The sequence below is a fragment of the Periophthalmus magnuspinnatus genome, chromosome 24, assembly GCF_009829125.3.
Source record: "Periophthalmus magnuspinnatus isolate fPerMag1 chromosome 24, fPerMag1.2.pri, whole genome shotgun sequence".
Lineage (NCBI taxonomy): Eukaryota > Metazoa > Chordata > Actinopteri > Gobiiformes > Gobiidae > Periophthalmus > Periophthalmus magnuspinnatus.
The window spans coordinates 199,660-216,043 of NC_047149.1; the positions used below are offsets into that span (position 1 = coordinate 199,660).

General features: G+C 45.4%; 2 protein-coding genes across 2 annotated transcripts in view; one reads left to right on the forward strand and one right to left on the reverse strand.

Moving 5' to 3' along the window:
- Positions 1-16,384, forward strand: part of smpdl3a (sphingomyelin phosphodiesterase acid like 3A) — a 70,830-nt gene that overhangs the window by 34,195 nt on the left and 20,251 nt on the right. The gene's annotated exons all lie outside the window — the stretch shown is intronic.
- Positions 2,442-16,384, reverse strand: part of LOC117393144 (centrosomal protein of 170 kDa protein B-like) — a 48,137-nt gene continuing 34,194 nt past the window's right edge. The window contains exons 19-24 of the mRNA XM_055232373.1: positions 6,622-6,745; positions 6,412-6,538; positions 5,853-5,966; positions 5,171-5,259; positions 4,825-4,918; positions 2,442-2,564 (exon numbers count right to left, since the gene is read on the reverse strand). Coding sequence (XP_055088348.1) covers positions 2,442-2,564; positions 4,825-4,918; positions 5,171-5,259; positions 5,853-5,966; positions 6,412-6,538; positions 6,622-6,745 — 671 coding nt within the window. The remainder of the gene's footprint in view (positions 2,565-4,824; positions 4,919-5,170; positions 5,260-5,852; positions 5,967-6,411; positions 6,539-6,621; positions 6,746-16,384) is intronic.

Consider the following 16,384-nt stretch of genomic DNA (forward strand, 5'->3'; position numbering starts at 1 on the left):
TCTTCAAGGCGTTTAAGTTTTTCTGTTTTCATTTCGTCTTTGATATTTTTTTATTTTTTATTGTCCTTCCAGTTTAAAATACCCACATGTAGTCTGCATGCTGTGTTTATTTTCCTGAAGACTAATCTGACTCTGATCCCTAACATCTGCCACACCAGTTTTACAATATATGACATGAGTTTCTTCAGCATTAATTTAAAAACAGTACAAGGAACTGAACAGTGTGTTATACATTCTGTGTATAACATAATCTCTGTAGAATCTGTGTATAATATAAACTGTGTAAAATCTCTATAAAGTTTAAATTTTCCATCCATCCATTTTCTTCCGCTTATCCGGGGCCGGGTCGCAGGGGCAGCAGTCTAAGCAGGGACTCCCAGACTTCCCTCACCCCTCATGTCTCTCGGCTAGTTTAGATTTTGTATAATATAATCTGTGTACAATATAATATGTTTATAATATAATCTTTGCATAATCTGTAGAATATAATCTCTTTATAATCTTTGTATACTATAATAAATGTATATTATAATCTGCATAATCTCTGTATAATATATCTGTGTATAATCAAATATTTGTATAAGGTAGTAACAAAAGAAGAAATATAAATCTGTCTACTGGACAAATCATGTTTGGCTGCTCATCCAAGCCTCTTCTTCAGTTCTGGTCAGATTGCTGGTGGACACGGCCTTATATCTGTCTGAAAGGAGGAGCTAACTACACTGAAAGTGTAAACAACTATTGTCTCCAGTTTCAGCTTTAACAATCCTAATCTGTTTGCTCCTGTTTGTTTTGTGTGTAATATAATCTCTGTAAAATACTGTGTCTGTATTATATAATTTCTGTATAATATAATATCTCAATAATATAATCTTTATATAATATAATTTCTGTATAATACAATATCTGTATCAAAATTGAAGAAGCGGCTTGGATGAGCAGTGAAATGTCTTCACTCCTACAATGTTTTGTCTAGTTGACAGATTTCACTTCAGCTTTTACTATGAATCAGACCTGGACAACTGAGGGATTACACAGACAAAATATCTGTATTATATCATTTCTGTATAATATAATATCAATTTAATCTCTGTGTATTATTATAAAGCCTCTTCTGCAATTTAATATGTTCAGACACATTTGGCACATTTCTTATACTGGGCTTGATTGAAAACTACAGAAAGGTCCAGAAAAGTAAGATTTATTTTGCTGACCCCTGACCCTGTGTGCAGTGGCAGCGCCCCCTGCTTTAGGCCTGGGACTGCAAGTTTGGAATCACACATTTGAGCGAATACAGTTTTATTGAGACAAAAACAGCAAAATGTGACTATTTTACATTTCACAACATTCGACCAATCAGCCGCAGCCTGGCATAACATTTGGCCAATCAGACACAGTTTTGAAACACTGTAGAAAAAGATGGTTTGGCTACATGTTATAACCTCTTCTACACAGTCTCACATAGTTCAGTGTCACGTTCAACTACAGCTCAAGAGTGAAAATAAACAAGAGAATAAACCGTAATAAATCAACTTTACAGATAAGCATTGTAAAAACAAAAAAAGGCATTTGTATAAAAGAAATCTCCACATCCAAAAATGCTTCTATAAATAAGAGTACAAGAGGCTCAGGTTTTCTCAAAAACAAAAGTCATAAAGCTGTGGAACTCTTTCTTTTAAAGCAAAGACACACTTTTTAAAATTTTTGTCACAGATAAATAAATAAATAAATAAACAAATAAATAAAGTAAATTAATACATTTCTCGATCAGATTGAAACACTTTTAAATTCTAAAACTCATCGTGTGACTCAGACGGCATGTTTGTTTGTGCTGCAGTGTTTGGAGTTTTAGTAAATAGTTGGCCAATCACATGCAGTTATAGTACTATCAGCCAATTAGAGGAGGCTTGGTTGTATCATTTGCCAATCACACATAGTTTACATTCAGCCAATCACACACAGTTTACATTCAGCCAATCACACGCAGTTTACAGCACTATCGGCCAATCAGACGCAGTGTGATAGGACATTGGACCAACCAGAGGAGGTGTGTAAAAATGGAACAGCTCAGCATTACAGTGGTGGTGGGAAACAGCAGCGATGAAGTACACAATGTTTGGGGTTCTTTGAATACTCTGTCATTCCTCCAAGAAAAGTCCAAAATTCAGGATCTTCTGCTCATCAAAGTTAAGATCCAGGACCAGACCACAACCAGAACTAGACTACAGTACAGAGTAGACAGGACTACAGGATTATAGAACTATTGTAGATCCAACTTTGTGCTTTTGTCGGTTTTCAGAGAGGACAGAAAGCATTTGGTGTAAAAGAGGTGCATTCAGGTCTGGACTCTGGTATCTGGTCTAGTCTCTGCTCTAATCTCTAGTCTGAACTCTGGTCTTGTCTCAGGTCTGGTCTGGTCTGGTCTGCTCTGGTCTCTGGTCTCAGGACCTCTTTGGGACTGGTTTCTTATCTCTGGTCTGGACTCGAGGCATCTCCACGACACAGTTCATCACATGAAGCTGGACCAGGACTTTCCTCAACTCCTGTAGGATCTCGACCAAAACCTGAAACACGAGACCAGTTTAAGACTGGTTGAGACCCCCTCTGAACTGGTTGAGGTCCTTGTAGACCAGGGGTGTCAATCATGCGCCCCAGGGGCCGGATCCGGCCCGCCTATAAACTTGATCCGGCCCTCAGCTAATTTGTAATAAAAAATAAACTCAGCAAAATTGCTTGCTTCTGATTGCTAGCAAAATAGCATCATCTTCAAAACCGTAATAATGAACCTTAATAAAACAAAGCTGCGCTCAAAGCTACACGCAAGCACTTAAATGACATTTTGAAATTGGCAGCTACTTAAGATATGATGCCTGATATTGATGCACCTGTGCAGGCTAAAAGATGCCAAGTTTCTGTATCAAAAACAAAGCATGACTAAATCCAGTAAAATAAAAAGGTAAAATGCTGATGATTTTAGGTCTGGATCTTTTTCTTTTGTTTTCATGTGCAGAATGTTGAGTTCAAAGCATTTCTGTATTAATCTGCACATGCTCTAATCAAATCTAAATGTGTTTTTTTTTTTTTTTTTTTTTTTTTTTTTTTCTTTCAAAATTACTGTATTGAGTTGTACTGCACAAAAATGAGAGAGTTTCAGGTTGTTCTTAATATTTTATAAAGGAACAGTTCTCTTCAATAAAAATATTTTACATGTTTCGCTGCACAAATGTTTCTACTTATTGCTAGTATTTATGCTGTGAGTTTTCTGGCCCGGCCCCCTTGAGATCAAATTAAGTCGTATGTGGCCCCCAGACCAAAATGAGTTTGACACCCCTGTTGTAGACCCTCTCTGAACTGGTTGAGATTAAGGATGTATTAGCTCATCAGTTATCAGCTTCCAAATATAAGATCAGTCGATATCCTGGTTGGACATGTGATGTAATGAGATGATTTACTGATCGTAGTCGAAGAGAAAATCTCATAATGTTTGAAATTTTATGTACACAAAACTCACTAGGCCCGAGCTTGGGACAAACTCCCGGTGAGACAGTGTCCGGAGCCAGGAAAATGGCAAAAATCAAGTAGTAAACACGACCTGACAAGTATCAAAAATTAGAACTCAATGAGCTCAAATTGTCACTGAAGACCTCGAGAAAAAATAACAAAAGAAGACTCGGTATCGCCCCCTCAAACTTTGGTTTTCATGGGGCCAATGGGAGCCTGACCGGGGAAAAAATCTACGTAAAAATCTGAAACTCAAGTCAAAAAACAGAACATGGACATGACAAAAATGATATTATGGCCCCGCCCTAAAACATACTGGAAGTCAGCCATATTGGATCAAACCCGGGAATGACAAAAAAACACTGTCGCATGTATGACATTTCCTCACACAATTTTCATCATAAACACTTCAAATTTGGCCAAAACACAAAACCCATGTGCAATTAAAGATTATCAGTTACATTTTGAATATGACTTTGTGTGTGGTCATGGTGAATTTTCAACAAAAATAGGAATTTTTGGAATATTAAAAAAAAAGTTTCTCTTTCACACTTTTTTTGTTGAGAAAAAGCTAATACAGCATTTATGCAGATTTACGAGCTCAAATCATGGCACTATTTCCCAAAATGACTCAAATTTCATTTTCAAAAATTCATATACGACAATCGAGTTGACGTGGAAATGGGAAAACAATCACAGAAGCCTTATTTGTGATGACGCACAATATGAGCAGTAGCTTTTATGGTTTAAGAGAAAAATAATGTGTGGGGGAAAAAAATCCATTATTGTTGTTATTATTTATTATTTTTGTGACTGGATTGATTTTTTTGTTTTTTATTTGTTAGTAAAAATATTCAAAAACTCCAGTACATTTTTTGGCAAAGTTTCTCATAGACAATTGAAATTTGGCACATACGGCCATCTTGCCAGACTGAACAAAAAACCCAATGAGGACAGACCTCTATCTACAGCCATGTAACCATGGTAACATAAGAAATATGTCATTGAAATGGGGTTCAGAGTACAGTACTGGATTTTGTTGTAGACTAAATAGATGCTCTACTACACTAATCAAAATATGGCCTAAAATTCAAGTTTACCAAAGTAAGGAGTACTCTAAAAGCATAATTGAAAATGATGAAAAATGTCTCTGTGGCGCGCCCTTAAAAAGTCTAAATACATTGCGCCAATGGAAGAACACTCTAAATCTTTTTAAACATAGAAAGATGAAACTCTGCAAGAAACTAGCTCATGTCATGGACAAGTATTATGACCGACCCCATCCTAAACCCTAGACCTCTCTAAACTGGTTGAGATCCAGACCTGGTTTTGGCTCGGGTCTTCAGGGACTTGAGTCTCTCTGTTGATCTTGGCCTCAGTTTCGTCCCAGAGACTGGACTTGGTCTGGAGCAAGGTCCTTTCACAATAAAACACAAGAGACACTTTCACAATAAAACGCAAGAGAATTTCATAATAAGGCTTCCTGTTGTACTAAACCAGGACTAATCCAGGACTAAACCAGGACTACAGGACTAAACCAGCACTACAGGACTAAACCAGGACTACACCAGGACTAAACCAGGACTAAACCAGGACTAAACCAGGACTAAACCAGGACTACAGGACTAAACCAGGACTACAGAACTAAACCAGGACTAAAGGCACCGACCTGAGACTGAGGACCAGAGACTCGGAGCTGTGTCTGAGGCAGCGGCTCAGGTCACTCACAGGAGACAGGAGAGACTGCAGAGCCAAGGCCTGCCAACAGGGTGAGAGGGGTATAGAGAGGGTGAAGGGGCATAGAGAGAATGGGGCGGGTCAGAGTGGAGGGCACAGGGCAAATCAGTCAAACATTTTATATTCAAAAATCACTCTCAAACATGAGTTGTGTCCGGAGCACGGTTACTATAGCAACTTCAATCCAATCCAATCCACTTTATTTATATAGCACATTTCATAAAACTGTGTGGGTGACATCACTTTATTCTGGCATTGTGAAATGCCAGAATAAAGTGCATTGCAGTAGTCCAGGCGCAAAGAAATAAAAGCGTGCACGACTTGTTCAAAAAGTTTAAAAGATAAAAACGGTTTGACTTTGGATAAAAGCCGCAGATGATAAAAACTAGATTTTAAAATGCCATTAATATGCTTGTCAAATTTAAAATCGCTGTCTATGGTGACGCCAAGGTTGGTGACTGTGGGACGCACATAATTTTGAAGAGGTCCCACATCCGTGAGCAGCACCAAAGGATCTGGGCATGCTTAGTGTGAACAACAGGACAAATCAGGCAATGACGCCAGATAAGATGTTGACAAACGGCATCACCACATGAGCTCCTGTGAACACTCACCTCTTGTCTCCTGCGTGCTGATTGGTTCATGTTGAAGTTCAGCTGTGACTCAGAGGCGTCCCCTGGGGGAAGCTTCTGGAAGTTCAGGCCAGCGTCTGGGACCTGCTGCACCAGCTAAAAGAAAAAAAGAGGTCGAACGCAGAACTAGACCAGGAATGAAACTGGTCTAAACCAGGACTGAACCAGGAGTAAATTAGTTCTAAAGCAGGTTTAAAACAAACATGGCGGTTTGTGAGGACAAACAAACCCATACAAATAGCAGCGCAGACAGACATACAGACAGAGACGTTCCACAGACAATCAACAGATGATCCGCAGAAGTTCCACAGACATTCTACAGATGTTCTATTTTCACAGAAGGCTTTTGTTTATGTCAAACTGCAGAAAAAGCTGCTTTGTGTTTGTTTGGAGTAAGATTGAGCTGCTCCAGATTCATAATGATGATTCATGTGTAGAATCTGGCATGTGTAGGTCTAAACCAGCTTTGAATCAGGTCTAAACCAGGACTAAATGGCGACTAGGTCTGAATCAGGACTAAACCAAGACTAAATGGTCCCACCTCCTCAGTGGTGCAGACTGTGGCTCCAGGTGCATCTTGGGAAGTGTAGTTTGTCTCTACGTCTCCGGCGACATCATGGATCTCTCTTGCCAAGATTGCCAAGTCTTTAGCCAAGTCCTGACTCAGTCTGAGGATCACAAAGTCCAGTTAGGCCAAGACTAAACCAGGGCTAAAACAGGACTAAAACAGAACTAAAACAGGACCACATACTTGGCGATCTCTGCGCTGTGATTGGTCCAGGTCTGATAGGGGTCATCCTCTGATTGGATGGGGACAGTGGGAGGGGCGGGTTCTTCCTCCTCTGATGAAGACGAGACTTTTAGTTTCCGAGCTCCTATGGCACAAACAGACAACAACTCAGTAAATAATCACCTGCCATGTATCTCTGCATTTCAGCTGATCTGCGTAAACCCTCAGTCGTCCAGGTCTGATCCATAGCAAAAGACGAAGTTAAATCTGTTAACTGGACAAATTGTTGTAGGAGTAAAGACAATTCACTGCTCATCCAAGCTGCTTCTTCAGTTCTGGTCAGAATGCTGGTGGCCACTGCCTTATATCTATCTGAGGGGAGGGACTAACCACACTGAAACTGTAAACAGCTATTGTCTCTAGTTTCAGCTGAAACTACTCTATTCAGCCCTAACGACCCTGCTATTGTTCTCATTGTTCTGGGTCTGAGGATGGAGTTATAGATGGCGGAGAGATTATGTCTCAGGCCCCCATTCCTGGTTAAGGAAGGATTCTCTTTCCTAACAAAAATAGCTTCTTTAACTCCCCTCTCAAACCATTTCTTTTCTATGGCTAAGATCTGAACATCACTATCTTCAAAGGAGTGGTTAGTGGCTTTAAGATGGAGATGTACGGTGGACTGGGGTCCAGAGGAACTCTCATGCTGTTGTTGGTACATCCTCTTATGGAGCAGCTGTTTAGTTTCTCCAATGTAACGCTCAGTGCACTCTTCACTACACTGAATGGAGTAGACTACATTACTTTGTTTATGGTTCAGGGTTTTGTCCTTTGTGTGAACCAGTTTTCATCTTAAAGTGTTTGTGGGTTTGAAAAAGACAGAAATCTCATACTGTCTGAAAATTTTCTGAAATTTTTCAGACACACCCGCAGTGTAAGGGACGGCTCCTGGGTTCAGATTCTCTGTTGTGCTGTTTTTTTAGCTCTCTCAGATCTATTGAAGGCCCATTTTGGATATCCACAAGCAGAGAGGGCTTTTTTCCACGTGTTGCTCCTCCTTCACTTTTCCCTGTGTGTTTGTGGGCACCACTTGAGCTCTGTGTTGTAGTGTATGGATCACTCTGAGTTTGTGCTGCAGTGGATGGTGTGAATCAAATAGCAGGTATTGGTCAGTGTGTGTAGGCTTTCTGAAGACTTCTACCCGGAGTCGCCTGTCCTCTTCTATTGTTACTGCACAAGCTAAGAAGGCCAGTTTGTTCTCTTTGGCTTTTTCCCGTGTGAACTTGATGCTTGGATCCACAGCATTAATATGTGCAGTAAAAGGCTCCAGATCCTGAATTTTGATTTTAGTCCAGTTGTCATCCACATGTCAATACCAATGTGTGAGTAGAGTGCCTGGAAATGAGGCCAATTCCTCCTGTTGAAACTGTTCTATGTATAAGTTAGCCATAATAGCAGAGACCGGTGAGCCTATGGCACAGGCCGGATTTGCCTGTAGAAGTTTCCTCTAAACTGATAATATGTGGTATTAAGACAAATTTCCAGCAGTTTGCAGATTTGGACCGGTGTCAGTTTTGTTCTCTTTTAGCTTAGTATCCTGCAGTAGCCTCCTCTTTGCTGCCTTCAACTCTACTGATGTGGGGATACAAGTGAAAAGAGAGGTCACATCAAATGAATCCATGGTCTCAACCGGATCAAATTGGAGATGGGGGGTCTTAAAAGGTGCGAGGGGTCTAGAAGGTAGAGGGGTCTAGAGAGTGGAAGGGGTTTAGAAGGTAGGAGGGTTCTAGATGGTGGGAGGGGTCTAAATTTAGTGTAGGTGTTTTTGAAAAATGTCATATTTTTGAATAAGTGCAAACAATGATGTTGAAGTTCCAATGAGCCCAGCCATTTTCCCATTCATTTCAATGGGATTCAGTAAGTCCTGTTCGACCTTTCAGACCAACTTTATTCAAACTGCAGACTCACAACTTTTATGAAATATACATTTCATACGACCTCATTTACATGAAGATTTACTTGATTTTGGATTTATCATTTTTTTCTTATTTTTGTAATTCTTTATTTTCAGATGGTGTTTTACTTTTTATTTTTTTAACCGATATAAAAATGTTATACCAGAAAATGTGGAGAGAGAATAGAGAGAGGAATTTAGCACTCATGATAAATCAAAATAAAAACAAAACACAAAAATAGCGCGTCATGAGGGACGAGCGAAAGGGGCGACAGCAGCTCAGTGGTTAGAGTGTTGGTCCCAACCCAATGGTCAGAGGATCGAGTCCCGCTCGGACCAAGTTCTGTTATTGTGTCCTTAGGCAAGACACTTCACCCACATTGCCTAGTATGAAAGTGGTGTGTGCGTGAATGATAAGTGGTGGTCGGAGGGGCCGATGGCGCAGATTGGCAGCCTCACTTCCGTCAGCCTGCCCCAGGGCAGCTGTGGCTACAATAGTAGCTTACCATCACCAAGTGTGGAAATGAATGAATAATGACTATAGTGTAGCGCTTTCAGAGGCTTTGACAAGCCTGTAAAGCGCATTACAAGTGTAAGGCATTATTATTACTTAAATATGGGTTTGTCGCTACAGGTGAGTCTCATGTGCAGAGTCCGCTCTGCGTAACATGCGGAGAAAGCAAATGAGGCAATGAAACCTTCAAAACTGCTTTGGCACATGGAGACTAAGTACCTGGGATTAAAAGATAAGCCTTTAGAGTTTTTGAAAGAAACTGTGGAGCAGACTAGACATAATCACACTGCGGGTGTCATTGTCTCTGATCACTCCTCGATGGGACCACCTCATCACACAAGCGCATATTTATCTGCCACGTGTAGAAAAGTATTTGCGGCTCCCAGTGTTTTATTTTCCGTGGAAACTGGGTCCAAATGGGTCTTTGCGTGTTAAAGGTTGCTGACCCTGTAGCCTGATGGAAATTAGGTGATGGGTGTGTGTTAAAATGTTAAAAATAATAAATAGCATAAATACAATAAGTTCATTGTTGAAATACATAAGGTTCAAAATTTCAATAATTTCAGTGTGGTAGAATTAAAAAAAGGTCATGTCTTTGTAAAAAGGTATATATGTAATTTGTTGTGAGTTCATGCATTTTATTGGTTTTATTCTTTGAACACAGTGATGTTAATGCACGGTTCATTTTGTGCACCAGTAAAACACACATATGTCTTGAATTTGAAAAAAAAAAAAAAATAAAAATAAAAATAAAAAAATAAAAAAATAAAAAAATATATATATATATATATATATATATATATATATATATATATATATATATATATATATATATATATATATATATATATATATATATATTTTTTTTTTTTATTTTATTTTTTTTTCAATAAACAAGGGTTCGTGAATTTGGATATGAAACCGGTGGGGTTCAGTACCTACAACAAGGTTAAGAACCACTGCTCTAGGTGTTGGGTGTAGGGGTTTGTGTACAGTTTCTATAGGTGTTTATGTACAGCTTCTATAGGTGATCATGTGTACAGCTTCTATAGGTATTTGTGTACAGTTTCTATAGGTGTTTGTGTGTACAACTTCTACAGGTGTTTGTGTGTACAGGTTCTATAAGTGCTGGTGTGTACAACTTCTATAGGTGTTTGTGTAGTTTCTATAGGTGCTTGTGTGTACAGTTTTTATAGGTGTTTGTGTGAAGTGCTGTTTTCATAGTTTTAAGACCCTAAAACCTCTGCAAAACCCAGTGTTTACGTATGGCTACGTTTTTCCTCACAAATTCACCTTCTGTCATGATTCATGTTATTCCTGCTTCTTGTTTTGCCTCCTGTCTTGCTCCTTCCCCTCCCTTATTGTAAATAAACACTGTAAACCTTTCCCCGAGTCCTGCATCTCTTGGTCCAATCCGCCTGCATTACGACAGAACGATCTGGCCAAAAGATGGACCAAGCAGACCTGGGGTCAGATCCCTCGCTCTGCCAGGCGTTCTCTCACCACGGAATAATCATCGGACAACATGACCAAACCATTCAGACTCTGTTGGAGTGCAACCAGTCTCTCTGTCCCAGCAGGTGGCTCAACTAAACACTCAAGTCACCACGCTGCTCGCTCCCGCGCCCTCGGCTCCAGCCATCACCACCACCACCACCAGGGCCACGGCACCATCGAGCCCCCTGGAGTCAAGGGGCACGGACCCGGACCCCTATTCAGGTCAGCCCAGCCTCTGTTGGGGCTTCCTGTTTCAGTGCATGTCTATGTTTCAGCAGTGCCCAGCCCGCTTTATGTCTGACGCTGCAAAGACTCGCTTTATCTGCGGACTGTTAAGAGGGAGAGCGCTCCAGTGGGCAGAGGCTAAATTTGCTAAGACTGTGTTAAACCAGATAAACTTTGAGGACTTTCTGAAGGATTTTAAACTAGTATTTGACCACCCGCATTACCAGGCGGATGCTGCTTCCCGCCAGCTCAGCCTGACCCAGGGATCTAAGTCGGTAGCGGACTATACTATAGAGTTTTGGACTTTTGCCGCAGAGGTGGGTTGGACTGACAGCACCTTAAAAGCTGTATTTTTAAAGGGACTTAACTTCTCTTGTCACGCTTGTTGCCTCCAATCTGCTCTGTTGCCTGCTAGGGGGGCTACCTCCACTTTCGACCAGTCTCCCGAGGCGCCGGATCTCTCCTCGATTCCGGACTACCATGACCTGAGGGAGGTTTTTAGTAAGAGTCAGGCGCTCTCACTCCCTCCTCACCGCCCTTATGACTGTGCCATCGACCTTTTGCCTGGAGCCCCCTTACCTGCCAGCCGTTTATACAATCTCTCCAAACCTGAACGAGAGACAATGGAGCAGTACATCCGGGATTCATTGGCTGCTGGCATCATCCGCCCGTCCTCCTCTCCTGTCGGCGCAGGGTTTTTCTTTGTGGCCAAAAAGGACAAGACCCTGCGTCCCTGTATCAATTATGGACGTCTCAACAACATCACCGTTAAAAATAAATACCCCCTTCCACTCCTCGACTCTGCATTCACACCATTTCATGGAGCCACCTTCTTCACCAAATTGCATTTACGGAACGCCTATCACCTGTTGCGCATTAGGGAGAGGGATGAGTGGAAGAACGCTTTCAAAACCCCTCTAGGCCATTTTGAATATCTGGTAATGCCTTTTGGTCTGACTAACGCTCCCGCAGTTTTCCAGGCATTAATTAATGACGTCCTTCGGGACTTCCTGAACCGTTTTATATTTCTTTACCTAGATGACATTCTTATTTTCTCCCAGGCTCCGCAGGACCACCAGCACCATGTCCTCAAGAATAAACTGTATGTAAAAGCAGAAAAGTTCCATGCGGAGGAGGTTGGCTTTTTGGGGTTTATTGTAGCACGGGGCCAGGTGAGAGCAGACCCAGAAAAGATTAAGGCGGTTACCAATTGGCCCACTCCTAGTAACCGTAAACAGCTCCAATGGTTCATTGGTTTCGCCAACTTTTATAGGAGGTTCATCTGGGATTTTAGCAGTGTTATTTCACCCCTCACTAAACTCACTTCTTCCCAGCAGTTTATCTAGTCCCCTGAAGCCCAATCAGCCTTTGATCGTCTGAAAAGCTTGTTCACCTCCGCCCCCATCCTGCACCAGCCCAACCCCTCTCGCCACTTCATCGTGGAGGTAGACGCATTGGACACCGGCGTGGGAGCCGTCCTCTCCCATGCCTTTTTCCATGTGGCTTCTTAAATCGTTGTGTGCAGAAAGCAATTACGATGTGGAGGATCGTGAACTGCTAGTGGTTAAACTCGCCCTGGAGGAATGGCGCCACTGGTTGAAGGGGGCGGAGCAACCTTTTTTGGTATGGACAGATCATAAAAATCTCTCGTACATTCAGTCAGCTAAATGTATTAATTCTCGCCAAGCCCGTTGGTCCCTGTTCTTCAGTCAATTTGATTTTACCCTCACTTACCACTCAGGGACTCGCAATGTTAAGCCCGACACCCTGTCCCATCAGTTCGCCCAGGAGGAGAGTTCCACCGCCCCGGAGCCCATCATTCCGTCCTCCCGAGTCGTAGTGGCCATCCCGTGGGAGATTGAGGACCTGGTCCGGGAGGCCCAACGGAACAACCCTGACCCAGGTAATGGCCCACCTGACACTTTATTTGTCCCTGATCCTGTGTGTTCCCAGGTCCTGGAATGGATCCACTGCTACCCGTTCGCCTGTGACCCCGGAATCAACCGCACACTCACCCTGTTGAAACAACACTTCTGGTGGCCCACCGTCGACAAGGATACTAGGGGCTACGTTTTCGCGTGCCAGGTGTGTGCCAGGGGTAAGGCCTCCCATTTGCCGCCGTCTAGTCTGCTTCATCCGCTTCACGTCCCGAGGCATCCATGGTCACATGTGGTGGTGGATTTTGTGACCGGTCTTCCTCCGTCCCAGGGCAACACCGTTATCCTCACCATTGTTGAGCGCTTCTCTAAGGCTGCTCACTTCGTTGCCCTGCCCAAGCTTCCCACTGCCAAGGAGACTTCTGACCACCTCACCCACCAGGTCTTCCGTCTCCACTGTATCCCGTCCGACATCGTGTCCGACCGAGGCACGCAATTCACCTCCTAGATGTGGCGCGCCTTCTGCGAGGGCCTGGGCGCGTCCGTGAGCCTCACGTCGGGGTTTCATCCCCAGTCCAACGGGCAGACCGAGCGAGCCAACTAGGACCTGAAGATGGCCTTACGGTGCGTGGTGTCCTCCAACCCTTCAACACTTTCTTGCCCTGGATAGAGTACGCCCACAACTCCCTTGTCAGTTCGGCTACATGCATGTCACCATTTGAGGCCTTCCTTGGCTACCAGCCCCCGCTCTTCCCGTCGGAAGAGAAAGACCTGGCTGTCCCCTCAGTTCAGCACCACCTCCAGTGCTGCAGCAGGGTCTGGGGGAAAACTAGAGCCCCACTCCTCCGAATTGGGGTGCACACCAAGACGGCAGCAGAGCGACACCGCATCCCTGCTCCCAGTTACCGACCTGGTCAGTCGGTGTGGCTGTCTTCTAAGACCATTCCCCTCCCGGACTCCTGTAAAGTGTCTCCTCGCTTCCTAGGTCCTTTCCCCATCACGAAAATGATCAACCCGTCTGCGGTGCAGTTCCAGCTTCCCCCTTCTCTCCGCATCCACCCGACCTTCCATGTCTCCCAGATTAAGCCCGTCTGCACCAGCAACCTGTTTGCTTGCCTTGTCTCCGTTCCTGCACTCCACGACCCCGGACCCTGGCTCACATTCTGCTCCCTGCTCCTGTATTGCCCGCACCGTCGTCTCCTTCCCACTCCACGTTCCGCCCCGGGACCCTGGACTGCATCTCGCCCACCGCTCCTCGCCAGATCTACCTTCATTATTGTTCAATTTGTCACTTATTGTAAATAAACACTGTAAACCTTTTCCCGAGTCCTGCATCTCTGGTCCAATCCACCTGCATTATGACACCTTCATTTTTGTAAAAATCTGCTTATTGATACAAATTTCTTCAAAAACCCTCTAAAGATATAGTTTAACATCAGAATGTATGATCTTTGATGGAATGATTGAACCTCTCCCCGAACCGCCACCTTAACGTGGTGGAGGGGTTTGAGCACCCGAATGATCCTGGGAGCTATGTTGTCAGGGGCTTCATGCCCCTGGTAGGGTCACCCATGGCAAACAGGTCCTGGGAGACGGGTCTGACTAAGAGCGGTTCAGAAGCCCTACATGAACAGTCAAAGAACAAGGCCAGTTACGTCGCCCGGACTGGCGTTACCGGGGCCCCACCCTGGAGACAGGCCTGGGGTGGGTGCTCGCCAGCGAGCGCCTGGTGGCCGGGCCTTTCCCCACGGGGCCCGGTCGGGCCCAGCCCGAAGGAATGACGTGGGGCCGTCCTCCCGTGGACCCACCACCTGCGGGAGGAGCCATGCAGGGCGGGTGCAAAGAGATCCGGGCGGCAGTCGAAGGCAGGGACCTCGACGACTGGATCTCCGGGCATGGAGACTAGCTCTGGGGACGTGGAATGTCACCTCGCTGGGGGGGAAGGAGCCTGAGCTTGTGCGGGAGGTTGAGCGTTACCGGCTAGATATAGTCGGCCTCACCTCTACGCACAGCTCGGGCTCTGGAACCCAACTTCTTGAGAGGGGTTGGACTCTCCATTTCTCTGGCGTTGCCCGCGGGGAGCGGCGGCGAGCTGGTGTGGGCTTGCTCATTGCCCCACAGCTCAGCTGCTGCGTGTTGGGGTTCACTCCGGTGAACGAGAGGGTCGCGTCCCTGCACCTTCGGGTCGGGGACAGGTCTCTCACTGTTGTGTCGGCCTACGGGCCAAACAGCAGTGCAGAGTACCCGGCCTTCTTGGAGTCCCTGGGAGGGGTACTAGACAGTGCACCAACCGGGGACTCCGTTGTTCTCCTGGGGGACTTCAACGCCCATGTGGGTAACGACAGTGACACTTGGAGGGGCGTGATTGGGAGGAACGGCCTCCCCGATCTGAACCCGAGCGGTGTTTTGTTATTGGACTTCTGTGCTAGTCACAGTTTGTCCATAACAAACACCATGTTCGAGCACAAGGGTGTCCATCGGTGCACGTGGCACCAGGACACTCTAGGTCGGAGGTCGATGATCGACTTTGTTGTCGTGTCATCTGACCTCCGACTGCGTGTCTTGGACACTCGGGTGAAGAGAGGGGCTGAGCTGTCAACTGATCACCACCTGGTGGTGAGTTGGATCCGCTGGCGGAGGAGGAAGCCGGACAGACCTGGCAGGCCCAAGCGCATTGTGAGGGTCTGCCGGGAACGTCTGGCGGAGACCTCTGTCAGGGGGGTCTTCAACTCCCACCTCCGGGAGAGCTTCTCCCTGATCCTGGGAGAGGTTGGAGGCATGGACTCCGAGTGGGCCATGTTCTCCACCTCTATTGTCGATGCGGCTGCTCGTAGCTGTGGTCGTAAGGTCTGTGGTGCTTGTCGCGGCGGCAATCCCCGAACCCGGTGGTGGACACCGGAAGTAAGGGATGCCGTCAAGCTGAAGAAGGAGTCCTATCGAGCCTTGTTGGCTCGTGGGACTCCTGAGGCAGCTGATGAGTACCGGCGGGCCAAGCGTGCCGCGGCTCGGGCAGTCACAGAGGCAAAAACTCGGGGTTGGGAGGAGTTCGGGGAGGCCATGGAGGAGGACTATCGGACGGCCTCAAAGAGTTTCTGGCAAACCGTCCGACGCCTCAGGAGGGGGAAGCAGTGCTTCACCAACACTGTTTACAGTGCGGGTGGAGAGCTGCTGACATCGACTGGGGATGTTGTCGGGCGGTGGAAGGAATACTTTGAGGATCTCCTCAATCCCACTGTCACGTCTTCCGAGGAGGAAGCAGAAACTGGGGACCCAGAGGCGGACTCGTCCATCACCCTGGCTGAAGTCACTGAGGTGGTTGGAAAGCTCATCGGTGGCAAGGCTCCGGGGGTGGACGAGATCCGTCCTGAGTACCTCAAGTCTCTGGATGTTGTGGGGCTGTCTTGGCTGACACGTCTCTGCAACATCACGTGGCGGTCGGGGACAGTATCTGTGGAATGGCAGACCGGGGTGGTGGTCCCTCTGTATAAGAAGGGGGACCGGAGGGTGTGTTCCAATTACAGGGGAATCACACTCCTCAGCCTTCCCGGTAAGGTCTATTCCAGGGTACTGGAGAGGAGAATCCGACCGATAGTCGAACCTCGGATTCAGGAGGAGCAGTGTGGTTTTCGTCCTGGTCGTGGAACACTGAACCAGCTCTATACTCTCCATCGGGTCCTCGAGGGCTCATGGGAGTATGCCCAACCAGTCCACATGTGTTTT